The 16,186-nt window shown below is 40.5% G+C and overlaps 1 protein-coding gene across 10 annotated transcripts in view; it reads right to left on the reverse strand.

Moving 5' to 3' along the window:
• KCNC2 (potassium voltage-gated channel subfamily C member 2) overlaps positions 1–10,927 on the reverse strand; it is a 207,735-nt gene extending 196,808 nt beyond the window's left edge. For 2 of the 10 annotated variants that reach the window (XM_056114550.1, XM_056114565.1), the window contains exons 1-2: positions 10,456–10,924; positions 8,378–9,107 (exon numbers count right to left, since the gene is read on the reverse strand). In XM_056114550.1, coding sequence (XP_055970525.1) covers positions 8,378–9,088 — 711 coding nt within the window. In that variant the 5' untranslated portion in view covers positions 9,089–9,107; positions 10,456–10,924. Of the gene's footprint in view, positions 1–8,377; positions 9,108–9,629; positions 9,791–10,455 lie in introns of those variants that run through there. The other 8 variants (XM_056114531.1, XM_056114569.1, XM_056114503.1 and 5 more) reach the window with 8 other exon arrangements.
• Between the last annotated feature and the right edge of the window lie 5,259 nt (positions 10,928–16,186).

The following is a 16,186-nucleotide window of genomic DNA, read 5'->3' on the forward strand; positions in this document are numbered from 1 at the left end:
ACATGAATGAGTGTATCCAATTATTCCCAATATACCTTTGACTTCTGAACAATTAAATTTCATGCACTTACTATAACTCTCTTTCTGCAATTGTTATTAGCCAACAGTATGAGCAAGTCAGCTGGCTTGTCTGAAGTGAGACAATTAAATTAAATGATCACCAAATCCTTCCAATTCTAGTAAGTCTGCAATATTTACCAGTCAATTTTATTCAAAGAATATATGTTTTGGTCATTATATACATGTTTACTTATACATAAAATGCACATAAAGAGAGAAATGCTCTCAATCAATCAGAACTTTAAGATATAATTACTACAAGTCTCTTCCATTGTTTATTCATATAAATGTTTTTGTTGTTTTTTTTTTTTTGGTTTTTGGGTCTAAACATGTTCTTTGAAAATGTATCTATGCTACAACAATGTGTATATCTTTTTATGTGAATAGGTGTATCATTAAGCAGAATAAGTATGTCTTAAGTGAGACTATTTAAAGGGAATACATACTTACTAGATAATATACCTGAATACTTATTTTAAGTTATTCTTCATTAATTTGCTAATGGCTACTTTAAATAAAAACCTCTAAAGTATGCTAGACTACACACTATTATCTTGTTTGTTTTGATAAAATGGATTATAAAAGATTAAAACAGAATGAATTGACAATATTTTGTAAACACTTAAATGTGTTAGACATATCTGTAAATCCTCAAGTGAATAAGACTTTCCCTTTGCATGAAAAATAGAAAGAGGAGGGTCAGGGGAAGATGGTGTCTTTGACAAGGTACTTTTCTAATTAAAATAAAACAGATATTTTTTAATCAGTTATCCTTAGGGGTAGATGGATGTACACCTGCACTGAATCTAAGACTTAGGATATGACAGAGACGATCATCTTTATGGGTTTCATGACAGAACCACAACAAAATGATTTCCTGAGATCAATATGTGGTTGAGAGAAAGCTGTTTTCAATAGAAACAGGAAGCTAGGAGCAAACTTGTTTCTATGGTAACCAGAACAGCAGCTATCCAACAGCTGTAGGGAAAAAGGGGCAGAAAGTTATAAATGCATTTTTTTTTACAAAAAGTCAGTGCTGATTTACCTTAGTAGTGCAATAGTCTTTGATATAGGCCAAAAATGTCTTGTGCTTCCACACCTCAACCCCTGAGATCTTAAGTAATAGTATATCCATTTCCCTCCAAACCTTAACATCTAAAGCTAGAAAGAATACTAAATACTCCAGGAGGGGGAAATCCAGTCTGTGGCCTTATATATATGCTGACAAAGTCATGGAGCCCGACTACGGTACAGGACTGGACAGATACCTGCTTCACGTTAGCTGCCCTCAGCTTTTAGGGTACTGCCAGCAAAGGATGCTGGAAACATCCAAATGACCTTTGGCTGATAAAGGACTCCCACCCCTGGTTCTAGTCCAATTGCATCACCCAATCTTTTTTCCCCCTTCTCTTTTGAGTGAGAAAAAGGAAATCAAGACTCAGAAAGATGAATCTCCAAGGTCACACACCTAATTGTTATATCAATGCTGGTGAAAAGGTGTCACAGATCCGAAATGGGGCATTTTAACAATGCAGTTTTCAGAGTCTCTTCTGTTCTCTTATTCCAACACCCACATTTTATCACTTTTTGTGAAAATATTGACTACAGAGAATTACAATTAGCCACTATCTTTGAACCTACAGATAAAACATAAGTTAGTATCATTAAAAAATCTTGACATTTTCTCTGAACATTTGTATTCTTCATATTTCAAATAGAATTAGGTTTATATAGCATTTTAATAGTTATTTTTAGATCATTTTACCACTACATATTTCCTTCCAGAGATTTGTGTTTCTCTTTTATCAGTCTAGTAGTGCCTTTTAGACATATTCTAAAAAGTAGTTGCAATAAGGACACATGACCTAAAGGGTAAAAATATTAAATCTGAAATTTTTATTTATTTAGTAAGAATAAAAGGAAGCAATACACATTCTTAAATAGCAAAGGTTGACCTAAATTTTTATATACTCCTACACATTTCCTTGTTTTCAGTTGTTTTGAGAATAAGTTTCTTGACAATGACTCTCATTTAGTTTTGTAAACTTAAACCTGCAAATGAACTTTCAGCAAAATATTACAGAAAAGAAGTCACACATAATCTATCTAGCTACAATCACCTTTGACATACCTAATGCTCAGCAATGAATTGGATCACTTAGAAAGTGATCAAATATCTATTAAAAGTACAACTATTAATATTAGTTGGCTATTTTAGTATGCTGATTTAGATATTCTTTGATCCTGTTAAATATTCAGAATAGAAGCATAAAATAAATTTATTCATAAACTGTAAAATTAATGACTTGAAAAGGTCAAGACATTGTGATACTTACTTAATATGTAAGTATCACTAGATTATTATAACATAGTCTTTTCTGAGCCCTGAGTTCTGAATTGCATTGTCATATGATTATATGTAAGCATAACTTCTAACTAATATTCAAAGGATAAAAACCTTTGATCACACCTCAAATAATTCAGTTCTTTGATATAGTCATATTCACTAAAAATCTTGCAAAGAGAGCTAATAGACAGCCTTAAAAACAAAAATGTCAAGATTAAAAAAGCCTAACACTTTCATAAGTAAAGACAAATAATTCAACACCATAATTTCTTTGTGAGTTATTTTTCTGCATGTGTCCAGCAATACTTCCATGTGAGATTTTTTTTAGAAAAGTTTAATTCTAATATTTCTAGAATTTTGTTTCTCATCAGGGCCACACTACTCACCTCTCTCATCAAGAGAACCCCAAGAATCTCTCTCTGTCTCTCTCTGTCTGTCTCTGTCTCTGTTTTTGTCTCTCTCTCCTCTCTCTCTCTCTCTCTTTCACATGCACACGCACACACACACACACACACACACACACACAAATTAAATGAGCTGGTTATGGTTGAAGTGATAGAGTACATGCCTTACATATTTGAAGTTGTAGGGATATGTGATACTTTGTACCCCTCAGCATCCCTGGTAGCACTGCCAGAAGTACTTCCCATCCCCAAACAAAAACTTTAAGTGTATAGAAGACTGTATATCTCAACTTTGAAATCTAAATTTTAATAGTTTTAGAGGCTGGAGCAATAGCACAGTGGGTAGGGCATTTGCCTTGCACGCAGCTGGCCCAGGTTCAATTCCTCCGCTCCTCTTGGAGAGGCCAGCAAGCTACCAAGAATATCCTGCCACACAGCAGAGCCTGGCAAGCTCCCCGAGGTGTATTCAATATGCCAAAAACAGTAACAAGTCTCACAATGGAGACTTTACTGGTGCCTGCTCCAGCAAATCAATGAACAAAAGGAGGACAGTGCTACAGTGCTACAATAGTTTTAGTAATGCATTTTAGTGTTACCTTAAAAATAAAACAATTAAAATGCTACAGTTTAGCAGTTAGGATGTTTGCCTTGCACCAGTCTACCCTGGGTTTTGATTCTTGGCACTCCATATGGTCCCCCACTGAGCACCACCAGGAGTCATCCCACAGTACAGAGCCAAGAGTAAGCCCTGTACACCACTGGGTCTAGCCCAAAAAGCAAATGGGGAGAACTGCTAATAAAGAAATCAGGGAGATGGAGATAGCACAGAGGTATGGGTACACGTAAACCACCTGATTCAGCTGGATTGCCAATCAGCCCTGAGTCTCATGGGGTGAGTATAGCCATAGAGGGTCCACGCACTGTGTGGTAGCCCGGGCAGTTGCTGACACTGCATCTTTAGGCCCTAAAATTGACACACCGGGTCAACCCAGCCAGGAATGGTTCCCAGAATCACTGCTTGCGAGCAACCCCTCTCCAAGTAATATATAAATGGCTAATAAAGTAAATATTTTCAAGATGCAGCAATGTGCTATATTCAAAACCACCATAATCCATGTATGACTCAGGATGATCTACACATATGGCATCTTTAGAAAGTCAGGAAAACATAAAAAAAAAAAGATCTAGCCTTATACCAAACGACAACATTTAAAATGTGGTTCTATGGATATTTTTTATTTCTTTCAAAATGTTTTATTTTAACTAAAAAAAAAAGGGGGGGTATCCAATTATTAAAGATAAACATAGAGACACATTCTACCAAATGTTACAGTATGAAACAGAATCAATCACCTTTTCTCTCTTAAAAATTAAATAAATGAATAAGTTAAGGGACCAGAGAGATAGTACAGTGAGAAGGGTAATGGTCCAACTCACTGTTGACTTTGGTTCAATCCTTGGCACCCTGTAAGGTCCCGCAAACCCAACAGGAGTGATTGCTGATCACAGAGACAGGAGTAAGACCTAAGAACAGTTGAGTGAGGCCCAAAAGCAAAAAAAGAAATATTTTTTTAATTGAAAAAGAGAAAAGAGTGTAACTGCTCTCAGTTCTCCAAAATTGGAAATAAATTAATTGTTTTGATTTTTTATATTTTCCTTTAATATACATTTTTATCTTCTAAAACATCTTTAAGTTGTATATCTGCCTGGTGCCTGCCAACTCACTTTTAATACACTATTCTCAGAATAAAATTACCTTCATTGTTTTCTAAAATTTGAATATTAATTTGTAAATGAACACTTTCACAAATACATCTAGGCATCCTTTCTTTTTCACTATTTGTAAATATGACTCAATCGCATCAAATGAATGCTCCCATCTGGTTTTGTTTTTGTTTTGGAGGCCTATAAGGTTCAGGATTTACTCTGGGCTTTGTACTCAGAGGTCACTCCTGGTGGTCTCAGGGTGGTGCCAGGTATGGAACTCCACGTCAGCCGTCAGCCGTCAGCCATCAGCCACATGCAAGGCAAACACCCAACTCATTATACTATTGCTCTGGCCTAAACTCTTCTTTTCTATCTGATCCTAATTTCTACAGATTTCCAGGTCTTATATATAATTTTTATAAATTTGTATTTTATATGTAATTTTTACAGGGTCACATTCAGAGGTGCTGGCAATGTAGCGGGGATGAAGGTAGCAGGTTACTTCTGACAGTGTTCAGTCTATGATGCTCTGTCCCCAGGTGGCAGGGGTAGTAGTAGTGGTGACTGGTTGTAAGGGTAAAATTCAAAGTTTTACACATGCCACTTGAGCTATCTCCCAGTCCATTGACTATTATTCTTAAGGTTGAGAATTAATTAAACGTCAAATGTAAACTTACATGCCAGGTTAATTTGAACAATTAAATAATTTGAAAAAATAAAAGTAATATAGGAAGGGAAACATCAACCAACACAAAAGGAAAAAATACAATATCGCTAACTATTCAACTAACTATTCAATTCCTATCATTTTTGTGACCAATTTAGATCACAAATGTGAATATACATAATAGTACACACATATCTGAATAAACAAAAATATATACATTTATTAAATAATTGAGCCTAGCATCTCAATATTGGTGAAGAAAATAAAGAAAATGATGAAGCAGTTGTAATAAATTGGAAAAGTAATTCCGCACAAGCATAAAAATAAAAGATGAACTAATGTGGAATAAAAACAGTGCTTTTTAAAAGTTAACTTCTTAAGTTCTATTAAGAATGAGACTTGTGGCAGTTAGACCACAGCTGAAGCAAACCATTTGAAAATTGATTTCTATCACCTAGAAGGATGTCCATGCAAAATATAACTTCATCCTGAGATCTTCCAGTGTAATTCCATATATCAATCAACTAATCATATAACATTAAATCAAGCCACCATCTAAACTTGAAAGTTTACATATAAAAACATTAAATCACATTTAATTAGAATGGTGATTTCTGATTACTGAAATTCCCCAAGTAATTTGAAAAGAGAATTTCCGGAAGTCTTACACACGTTAGCTAATTTAAAGGAAAGAAAAACATATTAACTGGTCAATTAAAATGGAAAGTTCAGAGTTCGTTTTAAGAAGCTGATTTGAATCCAGGTTTTTACTTAAATGTTGGGTAAAGCAGGGTTAATTTTTTAATATCTACTTCCTTCTAGGCAAAGTCCTGGAATTACGTACATTTAAAAAGTTATACATGACCTTTCAAAGTTAGAATTCCAATGATTGCTGCATTAAATCTCATAGAGCACATAATCTGCAGAGGTATCATAAGCCCGAGATTGTTATAATCAGTGGTTGTGGTGGGAAGGATCTCTGGAAATTTGTCATGAGACTTCAAGCACATTTTGGCTCTGCTACTAATTTGCTATTATGACCTTGACATTTGCAATCCACTGGGTTTTTCACATTTGCAATCCATTGGGTTTTTAGTTTTTGTTTGTGTTTTTCATTTCTTTGGGGGAGTAGGAGGTTTTGTTTTCCCCTTATTTACAAAACAGAAGGTTTTCAGGAGATGACCTCAATGAAATTTCCTGGTCTAAGATTGGATTCTCAGCTGATTCTTTTTCTATTTGCTCTTTGACCTTGTGTTGATCTCAAATCTATCTATGTCCTTTCCTCATCAAAAATGGATGCAGGTCAAATCTTAATATTATATTACAATGAAATTTTAGTAATAGTTTAAAAATAATTTGTTCAAGTTCAGGGCATATGCTTTAGCTGATAATTGAATACATTTGCATAAAAATGAAACACTTTCTTAATGTTTTTACTATGCAATTTTGCCTACAAGAAAATGTATTATATAGTCAATAGGAAAGAAAACAAAATGTCCTGTGTTTTTTATAACATCAGATCTGGGAGGGTGGGAGGAATCACATGATGAGACTATAAACAAATTCAAGTTCATCTTTTAGTCACCAAGTAGAACAAGCATTGTGGAACTCGGCTTAAATCTATCAAATAAAGGAAAAAGTAAGGAAGGAAGAAAAGAGAAAAAAAGTATTAGTGAATGAATGAGTGAATAAAAGAGTGAAAGAAGAGAATGAAATAAATCACAGATTTGTTGGAGTCTGATTTAATTTAAATAAATAAACTTTTTCTTCTGACCAACTCCTGAACTTATGGGATGAAATTAAAAGGAATATTTCTGTGTTGAAGTGATTAACTCTACATTCATATGAGAACATGACCTACTAGGATTTATAGATTCATATAACTAGTATATCCAATAAAGAAGCAACACTTCAAATTGTCTTTCATACTCAATTTCACACTGAAATCAAAACATATTCTCAGAGTATGTAAAGTGTTATCCAAAACAAGTGTTTTGACAAGTTAGTAGATAGACAGCTGCACAATATCTCTAACACAGAGACTTCTGACACTCTGAGGAAGACATAGGAAGACATAATGAGGATGAAGCCCAAGTGAAGGTGGAATTTTCTTCCCAGGTGGGATCTTCTCTGGTTGTCAGAAGCAATCCAGATACACACAGTCTCAAAGGTTCTACTACATTACACACAGCACGCCAGTTTCACATATCTTTTAAACCCCTTCACATGCCATGTAAATTTTAGTTATTTATATATGTTTTATTTCCTTTAAATTATAGAAACCATAACAGTTATTTTTATAGTAGCTCGTGGGATTCTGAAAAATTAATTAAGAGTGTGAAGGCTTAAATCTAAGTTTTCCCTCAAGCCAGAAAATGAAAAGACAAGTTGAAGAAGCAACCACCATCAAAAGTGTAAAGTTAAGTTTGGTAAGATCAAAATTATTCCAAGTTTAAAGAATTAGATTAAACTAGTATCACCAGTGGACCAATTCACTTTCACCAGTAAGATACTGACGTGGAAGAAGGGGACCAAGCAAGGAAGGATTCCACAACTCCACAGTGGTCTAGTGAAGCACTGGGACAAGTGCATCTTCCTGGGAAGAGAAAATCCCCCAGCAAGTGACTCTCCTGCTAAATGCTCCCCAACATCCTCTTCCACCACCATCCCTCCTACTGCCATCAGTCCATTTTCCTGTCCTCTGTCCTCCCATTAGATCCCTAACTGGAGCCAAAATCCGGGTGAGTCACCCATGTAAAAGTGTTTAGGCCTTGGTAAAATGTCAAGTCAAGTCATGATGGCCAGAAGGCCCTGAAGAGCCATCAGAGCTGAAGGAAAAGTTGAGGAAAGGCTTGGGTTGCGGTGCAGAGAAATAAACAAGATTTCAGCAGCACCGGGGTTCCCAGACAGCCTTGCAGAGAGACAAGACAAGGCCCTAAGGACCCCTTTGGTCCATCTGCTAAAGGAAACATGTTTGAGTCCAGGAAATTCAGCGAGGGGGAGTGGGGGAGGGAAGGATAGGGAAGATGTGGGAAGGGGTGCTGAAACGTCCCTTGTACCAGATTGGAAGAGCCCCTTTATCCTCTCCATCCTCCACCCCAGGGCCCTTGGTGGGAAAGGAGGGAAAGCTGGGGAAGACGTCTGAGCAGAAGAGAAAGGTTGGGGAGCGGGATGGGGGTGTTCTGGCCTTACCCTGGCGGCTCTGGACGAATAGGGGTCCTCGAAGAGGGCCCACATGCGGGGCTGCAGCCTCCTCCAGCGGCCGGATTTGCCGTCGGGGCCCCCCAGGCCCGCAGCGTCCTCGATGCCCAACCTCTTGGCCGCCAGGTCCTCGTCGTCGCCAGGGTCGCCGCCGCCGATGAGGTCGGGGGTCTCGAAGATGTCCAGGGCCTCCTCGGCGTCGCGGTGCTGCCGGTAGGTCATCCAGCAGCACGGCTCCACGTCCGTCTCGTCGATGCCCCAGAAGGCCAGCTCCTCCTCGAAGAGCGGCCCGCACACGTCGGCGGGGCAGTGCAGCTTGCCCGTGCGGTAGTAGTTGAGCACATAGGCGAAGACCCCGGGGTGCCGGTCGAAGAAGAACTCGCGGCCGCCCCCGAGGGGGTCTCCGCTGCCGCCGCCGCCGCCGCCGCCGCCGCCGCGGGGGCTGCAGTTCCCTGCGCCGCCCTCGAAGCAGCCGCCCGGGCCGGGGGACAGCGGGGGTGGCGGCGGCGGCGGCGACAGGGGTGGAGGTGACCCCCCGTGCAGCCGATCGCCCGCCGCCGTCAAGCAGTCGCCCTGGGGCTCGGAGGAGGCCAGCAGGGCCAGGCGCGTGCCGGGCAGAGTCTTGAGGGTGCTGCGGTAGGTCTCGTGGCGGGTGCCCCCGACATTGAGGATCACCCTCTCGTTGTTCTCGATCTTGCCCATCTCTGTGGCTCAGACATGACTGGAGAGGAGGCGAACACAGAGCACCGAGTTAAAAAGAGCTCGCCAAGGCGCATCGTGACCCCCCCACACACACACACGCACACTCCCATCCTCCCACCCCCCAACACACACACACACACACACACACACACACACACACACACACACACACACGCAGAGCAAGTCTCCCAACCCCCGCAGAGGCTGGCGGAGCCACAAGGGGAAAACCAACGACCCCCACCCTACACTGCCACGCGAGGTCAGCTACCCGCCCGGCCCAACCCCGAGCGTCGCCCCCGCCCCAGGGTTGCAGGGAAGTCGGGAGCGAGCAGCCCACGGCTCCCCTGACCTCCAGGACCCGAGCTGCCCCGGCCTCGCACCTTCTGTGCTCTGCCCTCCAGTCTAACCAGTTCCCAAAGCCCCACCCCTGTCTCTACACCCCTCTTCCTAAACGCCTTCCTCAGTGCCCCCACCCCACCCCACCCCTTCTCCCCAGCACTGTTCCCCGCCGGTCCCCGGGTCCTTCTCTCTTGTCACTCACCTCGACCCTCTCTCCCCGGCCCCTAACTAGGCACTTCCCTAAAGCTGGGAGTTATCTCAGCTTGGCCAACTTGGCAGCAGCTTCAAGTGAGAGCCCCGGGGCTGGGCTGTGGACATCACCTCTCCCGACCCAGGTCCTCACCCTTCGGTCAACTCTGGACCGCTGGGCTCCGGGGCGCCCCGACACTCTGGGGGCGCCCTCTGCGCTCCCAGTTCCTGGTTCCCGCTACTCTCTCCCTCCCTCGCCACCCGGACCAGAAGACTAAACGGAGAAGTCTGGAGGGGGTGGGGGTGGGGGTGGGGGCGGCGGGGGGAGGCACAAATGTCCCTGCTGTTGCCTTTCACCAAGGAGACCGCAGACTAATTTCCTGTTCCAATTTCCTTTCCGCGTGATTGTTGTTAATAGTATTATTCTTAATACTTAGGAGAGGAAACGACTAACTAGCATCTTTTTCCCCCCCTCGAGACTCCAAGTGAGCAAAGCATCCCACCCTACCCCACCCCCTTCCAAGAAAAACAAACGTCTTGGGAGGGGGGTGGGGGTTGCTTTCTAGGAGGGGCGAGCCGGGGTGGAGGGGTGGTTACTGCTGGAGGCACACCCCCACCGCTGGGTCCCTGAGCTGCAAATCCCAGCTGCCACCCGGGAAAATCTTGCTGTCACCCGCCACCTCTCCCCGGGGGCTTCACCTCTAATATTCCTCATGCAGTAAAGGAGAGGGAGTGCGGGAGAGGGGCGCGGCTGGGGCGGGGAGGGCGCGATGCCACCCTGCGGGGTCAGAGTGCCCTTCTCGGGAGTCACCCCCCTTTGCCCTCCCCAGCCCAGATACCTTAACGAGACCGAGAGAAAAGTGGTTCTTGCTCAGGTTCCGAGTGGACGAGGTTGTCGGGGTAGCCGGGCTGGATGCTGACACCCAAGCGATCCGCCCTCCTCCAACGAGAAACTACTTGTTGGCGTTTTCGGGGTTGAGGCGGTTGGGCCGCTTCTCGGGGAGCCGGGGTCGCGGAGCCAGCCCCCGCCCGCCGCCAGCCGCGCTCCCCGCCTTCATGCCGTGCGCGGCGGGCTCGCCCCGCACCAGCCTCCGCGCCCCGAGTCCCCATCGCGCAGGGCTGGGCGAACCATGGAGCTCGGGGCGGGTCCAGCCGGCGCGCGGGGACCCCGCGGGGAGCGGGGCCGGCGGGCTGGCAGGGGCTGATGCGAAACTGGCCCGCGAGGTCCACCGAGCTCCCCCGGCCCCAAGGTGAAGTCGCCCGGCTCCGATTTCAACCGAAAGATGGTCTTTCTCCCCTTCCCCAGGCTGCCTCGGCTGGAGCTGTCCCTCCACCACCGCACGCCGCCAGCCGCCGCCGCCTAGCTCAGAGCTCCGGCGAGGGTGGGTGGGTGGGTGGGTCCTGGGGAAGCTCTGTTGTACCAACCAGGTTCACATATTTTTCTAACGTGGAGCTCTGTCCCCACCCTCACGGAGCTTCTAGCTGCCTTATTTACATCCCACCCCACGGCTTTCTCTGCCTGCAGCCCCACCCCTACCAACAAGTGAGACAATCTAAGGTCTAAGCCCTAAATCCCCCTCCTCCGCCCCCTCTTGCTAACAAATGAGGGGAGCGGGAGGATGACTTACAGGTGCCAAGTGGGTCTTGCTTCTCCTGTCTTATACATGGCTCTGGCTTGCTCTTTTTCCCTCAAATGTAGGTCTGCACTCACCACATCCTGGTTATGTAAAAACAAGTTTTAAAAGTTTATTCCAGAAACCTAATGCTCCATCAAGTTTAAAAAAAAAATCACATCTTTTTATCAAAAGCTGGAGAGATGAGCGATTGCTTTCCAAGCACCAAAGCAATGATCTCATTAGTCAGTTTCTCCCTTTCTAAAACATTTCTTATGCCTTGTCTTTTCCTTTGCTAGAGCTGTCATAGGTATCACAAACTGGATTGTCTTAGCAGCTGAAGTGTATCATCTTAAAATTCTGAAAAGCTAGAAGTTCAAAAGTAAGGTAGAGTGAGGGCTGTTTCCTTCTGAAGGCTCTGAGGATGATCTGATCCCGGCCGCCTTATTTTGTAGAACTTCTCCTTATCTTCTTACCCTATTTTTTCCTTTGCTCATGTCTCTCTCTCGGAACCCAAATTTGCCTCTTGTGTAAAAACACTATGGCTGCATTTTGACTCAGTCATTTCTGAGGAAAGGTAAAGACCCTACCTCACTAGAAAGTCACATTCTAAGTTTACCTATTAGGGGGTAGAGACCTAGTAGAAAACAACTCATGGAAGAATATATCATTAAGGAAGCTTGTGTTTCTACTTTGGTATAAATACTGTATCTCGCCTGCATGGCAAAGCCTGTCAAGCTACCTATGACATATTCGATATGCCAAACACAGTAACAAGTCTCGCAATGTTACGGGGCCTGCTGGAGCAAATTGATGAACAACGGAAGGACAGTGACAGTGACTTCTAGAAAGAAGGAAGATGTGTCATTTGGATAGATTTGAAGTTCACTAAGTAAAAAAACCATACCATATGGTGGAGAGTCTATCTTTTTAAAAGAATATTAAAATTGATACAATTGTTTTGAAAAGATAAGAAATTATCAGTTATCAAATAAGAAAGTTTATATAATATAAAAGACAGGTAGGTGGGACATTGAATATAAACAATTCATTAAATGAAACACTGTTAGGTCTCTAAGACCTGAAAGGATTTTGCAACATTACAGCACTGTAGCACTGTCCTCCCATTGTTCATTGATTTTGCTGGAGCAGGCCCAGTAACGTCTCCATTGTGAGAGTTGTTACTGTGTTTGGCATAAGTCATGGGTAGCTTGCCAGGCTTGCCATGTGGGCGAAATAATCTGGGTAGCTTGCCGGGCTCTCCAAGAGGGGTGGAGAAATCGAACCCGCTCACCCTACCGCTGTGCTATCACTCCAGCCAGCAATATTATAGATACCTAAGAAACTATTGCAATCAAATATGGTGTGCATAAACATATAGGAAGTGTACCTATACTATGAGAGTTTAGTGCAGTGATAATGAAAACCCCTATGGATGTAGGTTTATAAAAATAAATGTGATTTACTTACATTTAAAAAAATTAAGATAAGGTAATAATTCTAGTTTTTACAGTTATCAATTACTAAGGCAATTCTGTAAATAATAGACTACCTTTTAAGTACCAAATTTCAAAAAAAAACTATAATCAAATTATTTATGTTGATGAATTCTAATATTATCTAAATATTATCTTATGTAAAATGGTAAATTCAATAGAGAAAAGAAGCATAAAGTTGAATTTAAAATAAATTACAAATAGGAAGTATACCAGAATTATTTAAAATAGATAACTTCTGAGATCTTTATTCCAAATTCTTTGGTTATGAGTTTTGGAGCTTGGGGGCAACACATGGTGGTGCTTAGGGCTTCCTCCTTGCTCTATGCTCAAGGATCACTCCTGGAGGTTCTCAGGGGACAATATGCAGTGCTGGGGAAGAGCATGGTTCAGACACATTCAAGACAAGCAACTTAACCTCAAACTATCTCTTCAGCCTCTTTAGTTTTTTAGGGGTGTGGGAGGTACTCCCATGTGCCAAATGTTTTGCATAAATTACCACTTTTAATATTTTAATTTAAATGAACATAATATTAAGCTGCATAATTTCTTGAAAGAATATTTTACTGCTAGCAGAATTCAATAAAAAATCCTTTCATCCGATAATATTAATGTAGCATGAAGAATCTATAGAGAAATCTAAAGGAATGGTACAAAATGATGCAAAAGACTTATGTAGGAGATATAAGAAAACAATGATCTAATAAATCCATTTAAGTCCAAGATTATACAAGTCATCTAGAAATAATCACACCAGAGGTTTGTCTTTTAGAATTCGAACTTTTAGAATTAGAACTTTTTATGTAAATCATTACAGAATAGATATATAATCAGAGATTATATCAGGTAAGTTTGGAGATAATGTGGAAAAATAAAAATCAAGAGCCATACCTGAATAAAAGAGAGATGATGAAGCAATGAATAAAAGGCAGTCTTTTTTTTTTAAATCAATATAAGACCCCAAGAAAAATATCCAGGTTTCATTATATAAGACAGGAGAGAACTAAAACACCTCCAGCTAACAAACTCACTGATCTCGCTGTAAAAGACAGATAAAAGTAAAAAGAAAGCAAATCTTTGAATGATAGCAATGGAAAACTAAGTAAGAAATAACAGTTGTGGTTTCCTTTGTTGGTCTGTGTGGAACAAGGATTTAAAAGGCCATATGGACATTACTCCTTACAGAGAAGCCCTTGAAAAGCTGCCTTCTTTAGATCCCGGACTTAGCATCATAGAAAGCTATAGAAACAGCACTACATCACTGCCAGAAATAGGGTTTCATCTCATGAAGTTACATTGTGACTGCCAAAAATTGTTGCTTGAAAAAGTTTAAAAATTAAATAAATGAACTCTTCAAGTTAGTAAAATAATGAAAAATTACTCACAAAAGCAACATAAACATTAATAAAATTTCTCTGCACTAGATTTCAAAATGGCTGTAACTTTCTATTCCTTCTTATAAGTGAGACCTTCTATAAGGTGACTGCAGATTCTTCTATTAAGTCTGTTTCTCTTGCACTTGAATGTGTGCTAGCTATGTAATGTGCTTTGGTCCACAGAATAAAAGGGTAGTGACATTATACCAATTCAGAACCCTGATTTCCAAAAGTTGTGTAGGTTTCTGCCTTCAGTCTTTCACTTGAACTCTACCCTTGAGAACAAGTTTTTTTGGGGGGGTGCGGGGGGAGGGAGTCAAATCCGGCGTTGCACAGGGGTTACTCCTGGCTTATGCACTCAGGAATTAGTCCTGGCGGTTCTCGGTTCTCGATGGGGATCATATGGGATGCTGGAAATCAAACCCGGGTTAGCCACGTGCAAGGCAAACACCCTACCCACTATGCTATTGCTCCAGCCCTATCCTTGAGATCAAGTCTTAACTGCTATATATAAGAGGTGTATATCTCAGACATACATACACACAATATACACCTTTGGTACAAAAAGAAATAATATTAGAAAAATGCCAGAGAACACAATAGGCAAGACTTTAATGAAATTAGTAGCTAATATAATAACAAATATTATTTTTAAATGTTCCATGTATGAACAAAACTTCATTCATACTCTTAGGTAATGGTCATCTAATTCCAAAGTAAAATTACCTTGCTCTTCTTTTGTGTTCTTCTATGTGTTCAGAAGATTGTCCAGTTGAGCCTAGCCCAAATGCACTGATATGCAGAATAATAAGATAAAAAAGTAATTATGTTTAAATCTATTACATTTTGGAAAATTTTCTATGAAAGTGAACTTATCTTTAAGTTCCCTTCACCTAAAGGGGGAAATTATGACCTTAGTTGCCTATTAAGGACAACTAACACATATCATGAATTGTGCATTTCATAAGAAAACAAACATATGTTCATATCTTCCTTGTTGCATACATTTTTGAGAGGCACTATTTTAGAGTAACTGGTTCCACAAGTTGTGAAAATATACAATTGAGCCCATCATTTGAGTGTCATCATTAAATATCTACTCTGAAGAAATACTGTAAAATAACTTGAAGGGAAATTACATAACTCCTTGAATTTATAGAATCGGGATGATAATATAATAGTTACTATGAGAATTAAATTACATTAAGCAAATAAAACATAAAACTCTTGAATATGTACTAGTATGTTTTCATTATCTAGTTACTGATATTTTTTGTCAAATGAAGAAAAATCATGCCTTCAAATTGTATAATTAATAATTGCTAGCAGCAGGAGCATAACCTATATATCCTATATTGAATACTTAAATCCTACCTATTTTACCATCCTCCCTTATATGAGAAATCAATGTTAGCTCTAATAATGTAATAAAACAGATTCTAGAATCTTTCATTAAGTCTGCATTTTTCTCAAATATTTTAATTTAAACACAAATATATTAATCACACTTTATTTCATGCAATGCTTTTTTCTACTATCCAAGATAATTACTTGTAATAATTATAAGATGGACCTACATGTGGGAATTAATATATCACTAATTGTGTAACTTGGCTTTTGATATGAGAGAAATGCAAATTTGCACTGGTTGTTAAGAACTAGTGGATCTGCATAAATCCCAGAATAATAACATAAACAATCAGCAGTGTGTAAGAGATCAGAAAAATTTTACATTGAAGGAAGAAATGTTTTTTTCATGAACATAGAATAATAGAATAATGTTGACTAATGACTTGTTGTTATGAAAAATCCTGGGTCATAGTTTTCTGTAATTTATTTAAATATGTAATGATTTATAATGATAGATTGATCAACAACTGAGTAAATCCATATCTCTACTAGATGAAGAAACTGGTATTGAAGTTATAATTTTTAAAGTCATATGACTAACAAAGAGGTCAAATTTATGCAGTAAATTTCCTATGATGACAAGTTAAATCACTGAAAACTTCAGTAGTGTGCACTTTACTTTCTTAATGTTTTGTTCCCCTATGGGTTATAAGTGATAGATATGATATTTCATTA

Source organism: Sorex fumeus, unplaced genomic scaffold (assembly GCF_029834395.1).
Source record: "Sorex fumeus unplaced genomic scaffold, SorFum_2.1 ptg000003l, whole genome shotgun sequence".
NCBI classification, from domain to species: domain Eukaryota; kingdom Metazoa; phylum Chordata; class Mammalia; order Eulipotyphla; family Soricidae; genus Sorex; species Sorex fumeus.